Source organism: Pholis gunnellus, assembly GCF_910591455.1.
Source record: "Pholis gunnellus genome assembly, chromosome: 9".
NCBI lineage: Eukaryota > Metazoa > Chordata > Actinopteri > Perciformes > Pholidae > Pholis > Pholis gunnellus.
The window spans coordinates 23747005-23759636 of NC_136535.1; the positions used below are offsets into that span (position 1 = coordinate 23747005).

The 12632-nt window shown below is 44.5% G+C and overlaps 1 protein-coding gene across 1 annotated transcript; it reads right to left on the reverse strand.

The window, feature by feature from the left end:
• Positions 1–641: 641 nt before the first annotated feature.
• On the reverse strand, positions 642–2761 carry LOC306701347 (retinol-binding protein 2-like). The gene is made up of 4 exons (XM_079166631.1): positions 2613–2761; positions 1343–1521; positions 1152–1253; positions 642–796 (listed from the first exon to the last, which is right to left on the reverse strand). Exons 1-4 carry the CDS (start codon positions 2683–2685, stop codon positions 746–748), a joined length of 405 nt encoding a protein of 134 aa, XP_079022757.1. The 5' UTR covers positions 2686–2761; the 3' UTR covers positions 642–745.
• Positions 2762–12632: the final 9871 nt, after the last annotated feature.

The following is a 12632-nucleotide window of genomic DNA, read 5'->3' on the forward strand; positions in this document are numbered from 1 at the left end:
AAAAGAAACCACAAGCTACAACCCAACAAGTCTACTTTTGACTCTAAATCTTTACAATTTACTGAACGAATTAAGATGACCTCTTGGTCTTTGGTCTAATGCGAATCTCTCAGAGAATTTTGGGTCGAAATGAAACTAGTTCCTATTTGACATTTTATTTCATTACATCATCACAGACTCTACTGGACACATGTTGCAGACATCATTGTCAATTAAGAGAATATTTTCAGTATAAAAATCGGTTTAAAGTGTAAAATATGTGCTAGTCTTAAAAAAAAATATATATATATATATTGTGATATATAAAAAAATATTCTATGTATATATAATTCATTATTATTATATATACTGTATATATACATAGTGATAGAAATGAAGTGTAGTTTTTATGATTATTTGTATATATATATATATATATGTATAAATCCGAACCCTATATATATATATATATATATATTAAAATAAAAATATAATATTTTTATACAGCAAGAGGGACCGGGGTTCGATCCCGGGCTGGACGGCCCTTCTGTGTGGAGTTTGCGTGTTCTCCGCATGTCGGTGGTCTCTACGATAACCACAAAGCACTCCTTTGTAATACATATTTTAATATTATTTAAAAAACAACAATTAAAAAACAACAATGGTATTAAGGACATTTATTACAGGTATTCACAATTACTTAAATAGGCAGAAACGTGCAGCACTCGACGGGCAGTTTTCACAGGTGAGGTTCTTCTTGGTGCTGTCAGGCCCTCTTGAATACTTGCTGGCAGACTTTGTCGAGCACCATGATTTCCTGAGGGAGAAAACACAGACCTTTAGACCGCGAGTCCAACTCTGATGCAACAAATGTCTTTCTTCGTTACACAATCAGGCAGAGGTCACGTCTATGCGTGTTAGATAGCGATTCATTATCTGGTTTATTGTTCTTGCGATAGTCTGATATAATTGATGGTTGGGAAATATTCCTTTAAAGCAAGTGAAGGTCGAACGAGTTTTCATATTCTTTTTAATGTTCTTGCTTTGTATTTCAGTTCTGGAGCCAATTTAAAGGGACTGAATTTGGACCACAGAGGGAACATCTACTATTCCTGTCAAAACATTGGACGTCTCTCCCGTGATTCAGCCAACGTGTCTCGCTTCTCTCTCACCAGGTGTAGCAGGTCTCCATCGAGCCACTGCTTCCAGCCACGGTTTTCTTTCTCCCCCTTCTGAACACACACCAGCTTGTCCCCGTCCCAGTTGACCAGCGTCTGATAAGTGGTTAAATGGTTATTACTCAAACAGAGTGTTTTATAACTACACCTGTAGTTCGGTGTAAAATACAAGACGACTCTCCCACCTTGACCTTTCGGTTGTCCAGGCCCTTTGTCTGCTCGTCGAACTCCTCTCCCACGGTGAAGTCGACCTCGTAGTTGCTGAAAGTGCTCAGGGTCTTTGTCTCGAACTTGTCTCCGTTCTGGACGATCACTTTGCTCTGGTGCAGGTGGGAGGCGATCTTTCTGGTGGCAAAGTCGATGTCTGCGGGTGTGAACGAACAGGGAATCGGATCAGTGGCAGCAGGATGAATCATATTCTTTGGTGTGTAGCTGGCTCATGTGCAGACAGACACACACACACACACACACACACACACACACACATACACGGCGCCTCGGGCCTTTTATTATGATTCCTCTCCTGCTGGTCCTTCTTGACAGTCTCATTTACCCTTTAAAAAATGACCTCGCTCCGAGTCAAATGAGTTCCTCCGCCCCTGTTCGGCACGGGGCCCGCGAGAGCCACCCACCCCCCGACCGTTTAGATATTCATATCCCATTTGCCTCAATGGGAAAATTCAATTTCTTGCCGTCGCTCTTACAGATGAGGCTCCCCTATATTTACCCATCTAAATAATATTTCTGACCCATTTCCATAAGGATGTCATTTTCCCGTCCGCTCGATGGAAATGAGGGGGGAGGCTTTCAGGATTTCCCGGATTTCTGTGTGAGCCGAGTGTACCGGGGTTGTTTTATGAATTGCAGATAGAGTCGTGAATAATGAAAGTGTTTGTGGGCCTGATCAACGACGCGTCAAAAGGGAGGAGAGCCGGGCGATGGTCTCTCTCTCTCTCTCTCTCTCTCTCTCTCTCTCTTCTCTCTCTCCATCTTGTTTTTTTATTTTATTTTAAATGACGAGCTGGCCCGCTGACTGATCCAGGGTCGGAATCCGTCTTCCTTTTCTGCGGATCAGGAAGATGAAAATGCAGAAAGCAGTGAATCAATATTTATTTGGCGCGGTAACAGACGGCAACCGCTCACGGAGCGGAGGTTAACTTGGCCTGACAGCAGCTCAATGAGGAAATGAAGCAGTGCCACAGCATTCCTCTTCTTCTTCTTCTTCTTCTTTTTATCCTCCCTCACACTGCTGCTATCTCTCTCTCTCTCTCTCTCTCTCTCTCTTTCTGTCACGCTCCCTCCAAATGTTCTGCTCTCTGGCCTCCGTCCCTACTTGGCTGCATCTTTAAACGCAACCTTTTAATTGCCTCTTGATTTAAATGAGAGGTTACAAAGCCACAGTCCCCCCCCCCCCACCCCCCCTTTCTATGCCATGCTGTAAGAGGGGCAACTTACCGAGGGCCTTCAGGACGTCCTCGAAGCTCTTGCTGCTCACCATCTCCCAGCGTCCATTATAGTCGGCGGGCATTTTTGTTTACTGGTTGGTGAGTGGAGGTAGCAGTTTTCCTTTAGGTCTGTCTGTCACACTAAGAGAGGAAGTTCATGCTCAACCCTTTATATACACTGCCCAGTGTGTGTGTGTGTGTGTGTGTGTGTGTGCCAAAGGACAGGGTCCGCCTGATAATTTTTTTCCGAACAGTGTGTGTGTGTGTGTGTGTGTGTGTGTGTGTGTGTTTGTATGATAACAAGTCCAGGCTCACACCGTGCGTTGTCAACATGCTACACATGTACGTACGTCGTCATATTACCGGCTGGAGAGTTCGTGCACACGCACTTGGATGCACTTAAAGAGTCTCCTGAGCTTTCTTTTTCATTCCTCATTTCCTCTCCAACAAAGCCGGGCTACAGCAATCACTCACTGTAATGGAGGGAAGATGGAGGACGGAGACGAGCGCCGATTACCTGAGCCGCCTGCACCTCAGTTCATTCCTTGAATCCTTTTTCCCCGGGGGCCTGCGCTGGAGAGATTCCTCTCTGCTTTCATATCAAGAGACAAAGTTCAAGGGAGAAAATTCCGTTGATTCAAATGCAACTCCGCAGCAGAATTTAGAGTTAAAGCCCTTTTTTTTTTTTTTTGAAGATTAGGGAACTGAAGATAAAACACTTTACGCTTGAATCAGCCGGAGACACTTTTATCACTTTACCACGTTATCAGCGTTGCGTGTGAAGAACATGTGAGCGTCTCAGTGTTGCTTCATGCAAAGCTGCAGGTTGATTTGTATCGAGGTTACAGCCACTGTTCATTATTTATGTTCGGGAAATGGGAAATTGATCTCGAGTTGCCTTCTAATACCTCTCTGTTCTCTATCGCAGACATCAACAGAGGCTGTCTCTCAGCTGCAGCCGCAATCAATACAGTTTGCTTTCAAAGAGTATGAAAAAGAAGTTCAACCACAGTGCTGTAACTGACACTGAACCTGTTCGGTCTTGAGGAGACGGGGTTGTATGTGGAGGGTCAAAGGCGTGCGGAGTGTCTTGTGTTTTATCACAGCTGATAAAGTGCACTGATTTGCAGTAAGTTATCTCTCATTTGCAGCATCAAGTCAGATATTGTAGGAGTGCAATGCAAAATTAAAGCTGCACTAATCAGTGTAACATCATAAACATGAGTTTATGGTCTCAATCTCTAGTTTCAAGTCTTCTTCAATACAGCATGGTGTTCATTTAGTGAATGATGGTCCATTTAGAGTCAAGCTGACCATAAAGCAGGGGATGCTTTAGGGCGGGGCTTACTGTGATTGACAGGTCTCTACCAGAGACATAGACGGCGTCTCTACGTCACTCCTCTGCACTCCAAATATGGAAACTTCTGTTGATCGGTTGCTTAAAAACCAAGATGGCGACGGCGAAATCGCTGAACTTGAGACTTCAAAATGGCCGTCCACAAACCAACGGGTGACTACTGATTACTACGTCCACTTCTTATGAACAGTCGATGGTTCAATACGAAGTGTTCATATGTTACATAGATAAAAGGAATATTATGTTATTTGATTCACCTCAGGAAATCATCTTATGAATTCAATCATAGTTCAGCAATGATAAAAAAATATTACATTTGGAATGCTGTAAAAAATTGGATAAGATGATCCGAAGTAGTTTTGGTTCTAACTGTCACTGCAACGCCTGGGTCACATGGGCAGGTGGAGTCTTCAAGACAGAAACCTTAACGGGCCTGAAAACACATTTTCTTAATCAGCTTCTTGCTGTAAGCTCTTACTCCATTAATGCATAATTCTCTGTCAAAGTTGGAACACTTTTCATTATGTTACATGATACATTTCTGTCTGTTTTTTTTTGTATTTGTGCTCTTTTTCTACTGGTTTGAAGTGGGCGGGGCACAGTTGGAATAAGCTGACGTCAAGTAACGAATCCAAATCTCACGCCGGTTGGTTGGCTGTTTTTCTTATGTTGATTTGTGAGTCAAATGTGATCAAACCACACACACACACACACACACACACACACACACACACACACACACACACACACACACACACACACACACACACACACACACACACACACACACACACACACACAAACACATACACTTGATCCATATACATACATATTTACATTAAGAATGCCAGAATACAATTGTTGATGTGGGGATTGTTTTTCTCCAAGTTTTACTTCAACTCAACTTCAGGGTTGGCAGACTGTTTTGCTCCTTCCACCACACAGGGGCAATGTTGCTGCATATAAGTCGAAGCTCCTCTTGAGAAGAGGAAGCGATACCTGGTGCTCTGTGCAACACAGCGCCACGTTATACTGTGATCAAAGTTAAGATGACACAGCCATCTGCTAACCGAGGGTCGGCGTGGTGGAAACCTGTTTCTCTGTGGGTTGCTGCTTCTGTCAGGTGAATATGTGAGTTGTAAGAACAGTTTAAAGAGAAGCAATAACTGCTTTACAGTCGACGAGGACGAGGGAATTTGAAACTGCACTTGATGATTTAGAAAACAACAAGAAACCCTATAAGTGCCACGGACTGCGTCCACACTTGCACACGCGTGCTTGCATGATGGGGCCGCACGTACACAGCATCTAATAGACTTATGCAAATGCAATTAGGGTAGTTTTAATAATGCATGACAGCGGATTCATTTTCAATTCTGCCTAATTCACACCTAATGGCACTTCCTGCGCAACCCCTGCAACCTTGGAGGCGTGCACAGACGCACACACACACACGAGCTGATCGTACAAGTCTTCAACGTCGAATGCATTTCCACGTTGCTGCACAACCTGGTTACAACTCACACCTCCCCGCCCGCTCATCTAATCTCTCCCAGGACAAGATGTGTACGTTGATATACGCACAGCACCTCCTTTTTTTGAACACACATCACAGTCAGTGGGCTACGACTCTTTCTCCTCTCTCCCTCTGAGAGCTGAGGTTTTGCTTTTTATCCCTCTATCTCGGCCTAATCCTCTAACAGTAAGATGTTGTGCATCGCGCTTTTCACGCAGGCTCGTCACTTTCCGGCAACACATCCCCGATATCCTGTGTGATTCAATTACATTTGCTTCATTAGCGTTGCATTCAAAGCTGCGCATCACTAAGTCATCCCCCCATGCGACTCCCCCAGCGGCCCCCCCCCATCGCTCCCATCTCTTCCTCCTCCCCGTTGTTTCGGAAACATCAAAGGTGTGATTAATCACGATCCTTGGAGGACACAAATGATTGAGAGAAGTCTGCCCTTTGTTACGAAACCCCCAGTCATGTATATCAGCGGAGAGTAGATGTATTTGTGATGTATTTTCATCCCACCCATGGACTCTAATAGTGCAGCGCCTTGCTGTGTGCTTTGATGTCCCAGTGAGAATAGAAAGGGCCCCAGTGTTCCCACACAATTGAATGAGTTTTGCTTTTATCCTTCTTGTGGAAGCCTTTCAGAGGAGGAAGAAGAAGAGGAAGAAGAAGCACAGCATTTGTGTTACATGCGTCACTACAGGATGAAAAGTATCCATGTTAGAGTAGGTTGCACATACAGAAGGAATGCATGCCGGCATATACCCAGAAAATTTCATTTTTCCCCTCTATTCTAAAACCTTTTCAATTTCCAGACAGGGGGACAAAAGCTAGGTGAGTGCTAGTCCATTTATTTTCATGGCTTCTACACACACACAAATAGTGTGCAGTCCTTTTGGAGAGCAGGAAAATAATAAGTCTGCAGGTTGGACAGCCTTGATGTCAATAGTCGAGGCCCATTCAAGTGCTGCAGACATGCTCAGAGCCTGTGCCAAGATCACGCTGTGTGGACAAGCGTGTGCCGCTTCAAACAGAAGCCCAGAGGAAGCTCTGAAGCCCTGTGCATTGAATGTATGCATGCACTGTAGGCCTACCGTAGCTTGCCTTCGGTTGTTTGTCCATTATATGCATGCTAAAATGCCCTGCTGTCCCGGACCATCATCACTCTCCAGCACGCGACCCGCTTTGATCCGAGCAATACCAGCACGCGCAGAAGCCCATTCTCCTCCCCTATACTTCCATGGAGCGTGAATCAAATCCCATGTTCCAGCTCTGCGTGTGTCATCCCGTCCCGAGGGGGGACATCTTGCCACACTGACCTCCGCCAATTTGTGTGTGTTTGTGTGTGTAGTTCCTCACCCCAGAAAGGAGCATCCAGATAATCAAGAGGAGGAAAACATATACTGGAAGCTCTCACTATTTTCTTCTTTGGTGACTTTTTTTTTTTTGTTCCCCTCAGGAAGTTGCTGGAAAGAGCTGGAAAATAGAGAGGATGACAATGCTAAATATTTCATGTTTTCCTCTTGGTAATTCTGTACGGTCGGAACGAGACCTTGTTTTCCACAGAAACACGAGCGACTGTGGGACTGATTGAGGGAGCCCGGGAAGCTCTGTGTTTCTCTCTTATTTTTTGCTTCTCTGCACTGAAATAGGCCTGGATGGTGATGCATAATGCATGGGGCTTCCTATGTTGAGCTGGAAAGGGCTGTGGGTCCTGAGGGATCAGCCAAGGGAAAGGGTGTCCAGATTCGCATTCTGCAGTGATAGGAGATGGGGGGGGGGGGTTTCTCTGCCCCGTACTCACTCCTGTGTTTTTGTGTTCGTGGTACAGATTTCTGCATCACTCCTGTAAATTGTGATTATTTTGGTTTTCTTATGAATCAGACAGTACGCTTACATGCACCAAATATTCTGTTTTGCCCCCTGTACCGAAGAAGACAATGTTCCTAATAAGCTGTTTACATGGCAAGGGAAAAGTGCTATTTCGCTTATTCCCCGTTTACATGCAACCGTGCATATTCCGATCCACGTAGAACGACCCCCGTGCCACATCCACATCACTGGGGGCCCTGCAAATCCCACGTCGATGCCCGTCGATGAAAAGTGAGCCCCTTGTGCCATTTTGTTTTCTTTCCAGCAGTGGCCGACTTGTTGCGACTGTGCAAACGCATCCTCTCTCTTTCATTCCTTCAAGCCCTCTGGAAAAGTTCGACGGAATATTTGCGCATATCCAAAAACAAACCTGCCTAATCCGAGTCCTTCATAATGTTTACAAGTAGGTGTGATTCTCCTTCCAACCAGAGATGTTGTGGGCTTTTCTTTGCTGCAGAGCTGGTCGTAAACAGGAAAGAGGACGTGTGTCGCAAAGTGCCGAAAAGACCCGACGACGAGACGCATATTCTGAATTCGCTGTTCAAAGAATGCTTCTAAAACCTGAATAATTAATGAATGTATTAATCAGAAAATGCTGCATTCGGAATAAGTACATGAGCTATGTCAAATACAGGAAATTGTCATATTTGGAATAATCATGGAATATGAGTGTGCATGTACACATAGTCATTGACGAAGTGTTTCAATGAAGCTCATTCAAGAAGACTGTGCTCGTGCACGCCTCTAGGCCTGCAGTTTATTTCTCACACATCAGCCATTCACGCAGGCTCACTCATTATTTCCTTGCTGTCATTGTTCGGGACTGTCAATCATGATATCAGCTGTTCTGATCAGCTGGTCTCCTCTATCCACTAGCACAATGACACAATGACACAATGACATCATTAGCCTATCACCTGGCTGCTGTCTCTTTTTTTAAATATGATTGTCTCTCTACCTTCAGTACGTTCATGCTGCTGTAACGCACCCCTCCACCTCCCTATCTCCACCCATGTCTTTGCAGATTCATCCGCTTCATCAGCCACCACCACCACCACCACCACCACCACCACCAGTGTCTGGACTTCACGGGGGGTGATTTCATCCTGCTGCTGCTCGGGACAGACGCCAAAGACTCCATCATCACATATCATCTGTCAATAATAAACACTTGTCTTACTGACTTGTCTCTCCTGATTGAACTACACCTTGCAATTTGTACAACATATTGATGGAGACATACTCAATATGGCATCCATGTTTGTGTCGGTTATTAATTTGAGAAAGGTTACAGTCTCCTCATTGTCCACACAGACCAGGTGTTTGTTTTCGTCTCTTCAGTGCACCGCGTCAGTCATGATTTATTCTCAAAGTCTGACTCTTGTGTGCTTTGGTACAGTATGTATTTATCGAGACGCCAGCTTTTCCACCTCAGCCGAATCAGGAAACTCTTTTTTTGTTATTGTTTCTGGCTCTGATATGCCGTCGCTGCTGGCAAGCTAGAGGGGTATCTAAAGTGTTGTAGATTAAAAACGTCAGGGCCGCTGATTAAGCGCTTTAAACACGTTTATATTTAGAAATAAAACAAAACCACTTGGAGACAAACTCTGTGTCTGGAATTTCCGAAGAATTCCAGACACATTCAATAAAACCTTGGTGTGGTTCTCTCTTCGTTCCTGCTTTCAAACCCCTTTTTCCAACACAATGGTTCTTCAGGGTTTGGCGAGGGGAGGGAAGGCGAGGAGCTGTGGGAATGAAAGCCTCTTCTGCTGAGACAGTTGGTTGCCAGTCCATCTGGGTAGAGATGGAAAGTGCTCTCTATAACAAACACTGATGGGGAGACTGGGAAGAAGATAGGAATGAGTGCAACAAGAGGTGATGTAAGGCAGAGTGGGAGAGAGAGAGAGAGAAGGAAGGCAGGAAATGAAGGGAAGCAAATAAAGGTTGATTGTTACTTCACTTTTATTCCTCACTGTAAGCCTCATGATGTGAGACGTGGGAGTGGAATGAGGAAACTTTGGCCCAGGTTCACGGCTAATTTCTCTTAGTTATTTGGCCTTTACGCTTGTGAAGCTTTCAATCTCGCAGGCCTTCGGGGGGTCCAGATTATCTCTTTCGTTTGGAGAAAATGAGCTGAGCTGGAAGCTACATTACCTCCCCTGCCTTACGTGAGCTCATTTCTTTTTTTTTTTCACACACCACCATTAGCTCACTAAAGCCATTTGGAGATGCACAGTGGAGTGATTCCATGTAAGTGCCTGGCATTCCTTCAGTCAATTATCAACAGAACTGTCTCTGTGTGATAATTCACGCCTCAGGCTTGTGTCTCCGCGCCAGGACGGGTATACGAGGGACATTTTGATGGAGGTTTTGAGTCGAGATTTCAGCCTAGTATTTAGTCATCACTGCTCCGTACTCACTCTTGAGCTTGATTGATACAAAGCAGGTAGCGTTAATTAAATTAGCTGTGGCTAATGCAGAGTTTCAATTATACAGCCAATTTTTTTTTAAAGAAACACAACACAAAGTGAAATTTGATTTGCAAATGTTGGTGTAACTGTGTGAGTGTGCGCAGGGATATTTCAGTGTGCCTTTCTGTGGGGATGTAATATGAGATGAAGTCACATTGTAGCCACGACAGAATCTATTGGTGGTGCTATTTCATGGGAATGACTGCATTCTCATTGCTGACCTCACATTTGAGCGCTATTCAGAAACCCCAACAATCCAAAAATTGTTCAATTGGACTTAAAGCCCTTTTATCCGATAGCCCGTTATCCCGAAAACATACGCTCATTGTTCCTGAAGGCCCACTGCTGCCGAAAATACACACTCACCCTGCAACAGACTTATAATTATGCAGAACGACGTCATCTAATGGTCCTAATTCTATTTATGGCGAAGGCTGAAATAAAGTCTGTGGTGAACACAAGACTAAGAGATTTTAACGTTTGCTGTAAGATATAAAACATGTGAGTAAAAACCTCTCTGGTGAACTTGGAATGAGTGTCTGAATGAGACTATTAAAAGTCATCATGTCGACTAGTCTTAGCTTTTACAGCCTTTTCCCGACCCTGTGAGTGTGGTGCAGCGTCAGTTAAATAACCAAACATTAGTTTTTACTTCTGCCGATTGCTTTCACTCTTCAAAAATCATAAACGTTGTGTTCATTGTCTTGTTGAACAAAAACGTGAAAGTATAACAAACTTGTGTTTGCCACAGAGCTTATTTTCCTTTTTGCCGAGGGAACCAGTGCGATGCTAACTTCCGGGGTTGACCGACAATAATCCGTTTTCCCTGCAGCACTCTGTCGTCTAAACATTGGACTGGAAGCTCTGATAACGTAATTCTCTCTAATAATTAGCCACATGCTTCTGTTCTATTAGGGAGAGTCTTTTTTTCCGGAACAATGGGCCTTTGGAACAATGGCTGTTGGACAAATGGGCTTTCGGTCCAATGGGACATTTTTTGGACTATTGGGGTCTCAGAACAATCGGCTGTTGGAACAAAGGTATGGCACTGGTAGTAAACCCTGATACAGAACTTATAATCAGTAGGCCTCTGGTGTGTTCATCAGATATACTGCGGGCATTCTAAGACACATTCGCCTCGTATTAAATACCATTCAGCTTTCATACTACTATATGTTCTCATTTTGTCTCTCTAAATATTAGAATCCCCAACATTTCAGTCCTGTTTGATCTTTAAGATTGCAACATTTCAAGAGTTTCTTTCAAAATGACACATGCATACGTTGGCATATGAGCTAATGTCCTTATATTGTACGATATAGTAATTATTGTGACAGGCTGTAGCTGCCTGATGTAAGTCCCTCAGTTTAGGGACAGCTGTGCTCTGATGAGGTTACAAATAATGATGACAGTTGAATGGTATCCATAGTAACACTTGTCCTTGGTCCTCCGACAAACTCGTTGGCTGAAAAAGAAGATGTCCACAACTTATAATCATTCTACACTCTTTTATGTCCATTTCTTCTGTGTACACTGATGTTAGTAACTCAGTAATCCATCAAGGACACGAGGGATTTTGGTCTCTGCCGTCCATTCTCATCACAATGGGCTAACTTCACATTTTACACCTACTCTCTCCACTTTCTGAGAAAAATGCAAGAAAGTCCCAAAGGACTTCGCCTAAACCTGGCGTGAAGCACTACTCCCGAGCCAAACGATGAGTTTTGAGGGCACCGTTTGCTTCTCGCGGCGTGCCGAGCTGATTTCATGTAATGTTTGGGTTCAAGGATGCATTGTGTTTCCTCAAATTATCATGCAGTTGAAGTGGCACATCAAGCAAGCGAAAAAGGGGCTTTTAAATGTCACTTCTTGGTCTAAATTACAATTGGTTATTCAGCTGTTTTGTCCAGACTTTTAAACTTGGTCCTCTATAACTGCTTCTAACCCCTTTTCTGCCTCTCCCTGCCCCAGGCTGCACTGTCTCGGCTAACATTTATTGCCAGTTATAGACCCTATGAATAATTGATCTCGATTCTATTTAAGATCCTGACGAGGACAAATGGTACGGGGCTACACTGACCAATATTTCTCCCTCCACTGCCCTAATAGGAGCCTTCTTTACCCGCTGTACCGCAGTCATTTTTCCTCCCTTTCATACTCTCTCATGTCTTCCCCTTCGTTTCCTTTTCTCTTAAAGCGGCGTTCCTTCTCCCAAGTCCCTGACACTATTTTAAGAACCTGGAATGGTTCCAGACGGCATGAAGGGTATTATAGAGGCGTAGCTGCAGCACCATGATGGATAACGCCAGCGTCGGCCAATAGCGGATAGCGGGGGTGAGGATTTATCTCTGTGGTTTTGTAGTGGACTGGCCCTTCAGTGTCATGACCAGGGGGATCATTTGGAAACAACGACGCGGTACCATAGTACATCTATTGGTGATATGAGCCAAACACCGCGATCAATGCTTATCACATTGGGCCTCTGTGTCTGCAGAGGTAGTCCAATTGATTAAGTGTGTGTGTACATGTGTGTGTGTGTGTGTGTGTGTGTGTGTGTGTGTGTGTGTGTGTGTATTGTGTGGCTGGAGGGGTCGAGGTACGGCGGATCGGTGCTTCACGGTGCTCGACCCAGACAACAGGCTGGATCCAGCTTCAGAGTGGCAGATCGTTAGACTGTGTACATGCTGCAGGGAAGACAGAGAATGTGGATCCAATAAGGCCTATACACACACGCACACACTCACACACACACGCACACGCGTGCACACACACACACACACACGGGTTGGTGTGCGATTCAGTCCAGCATCAGCG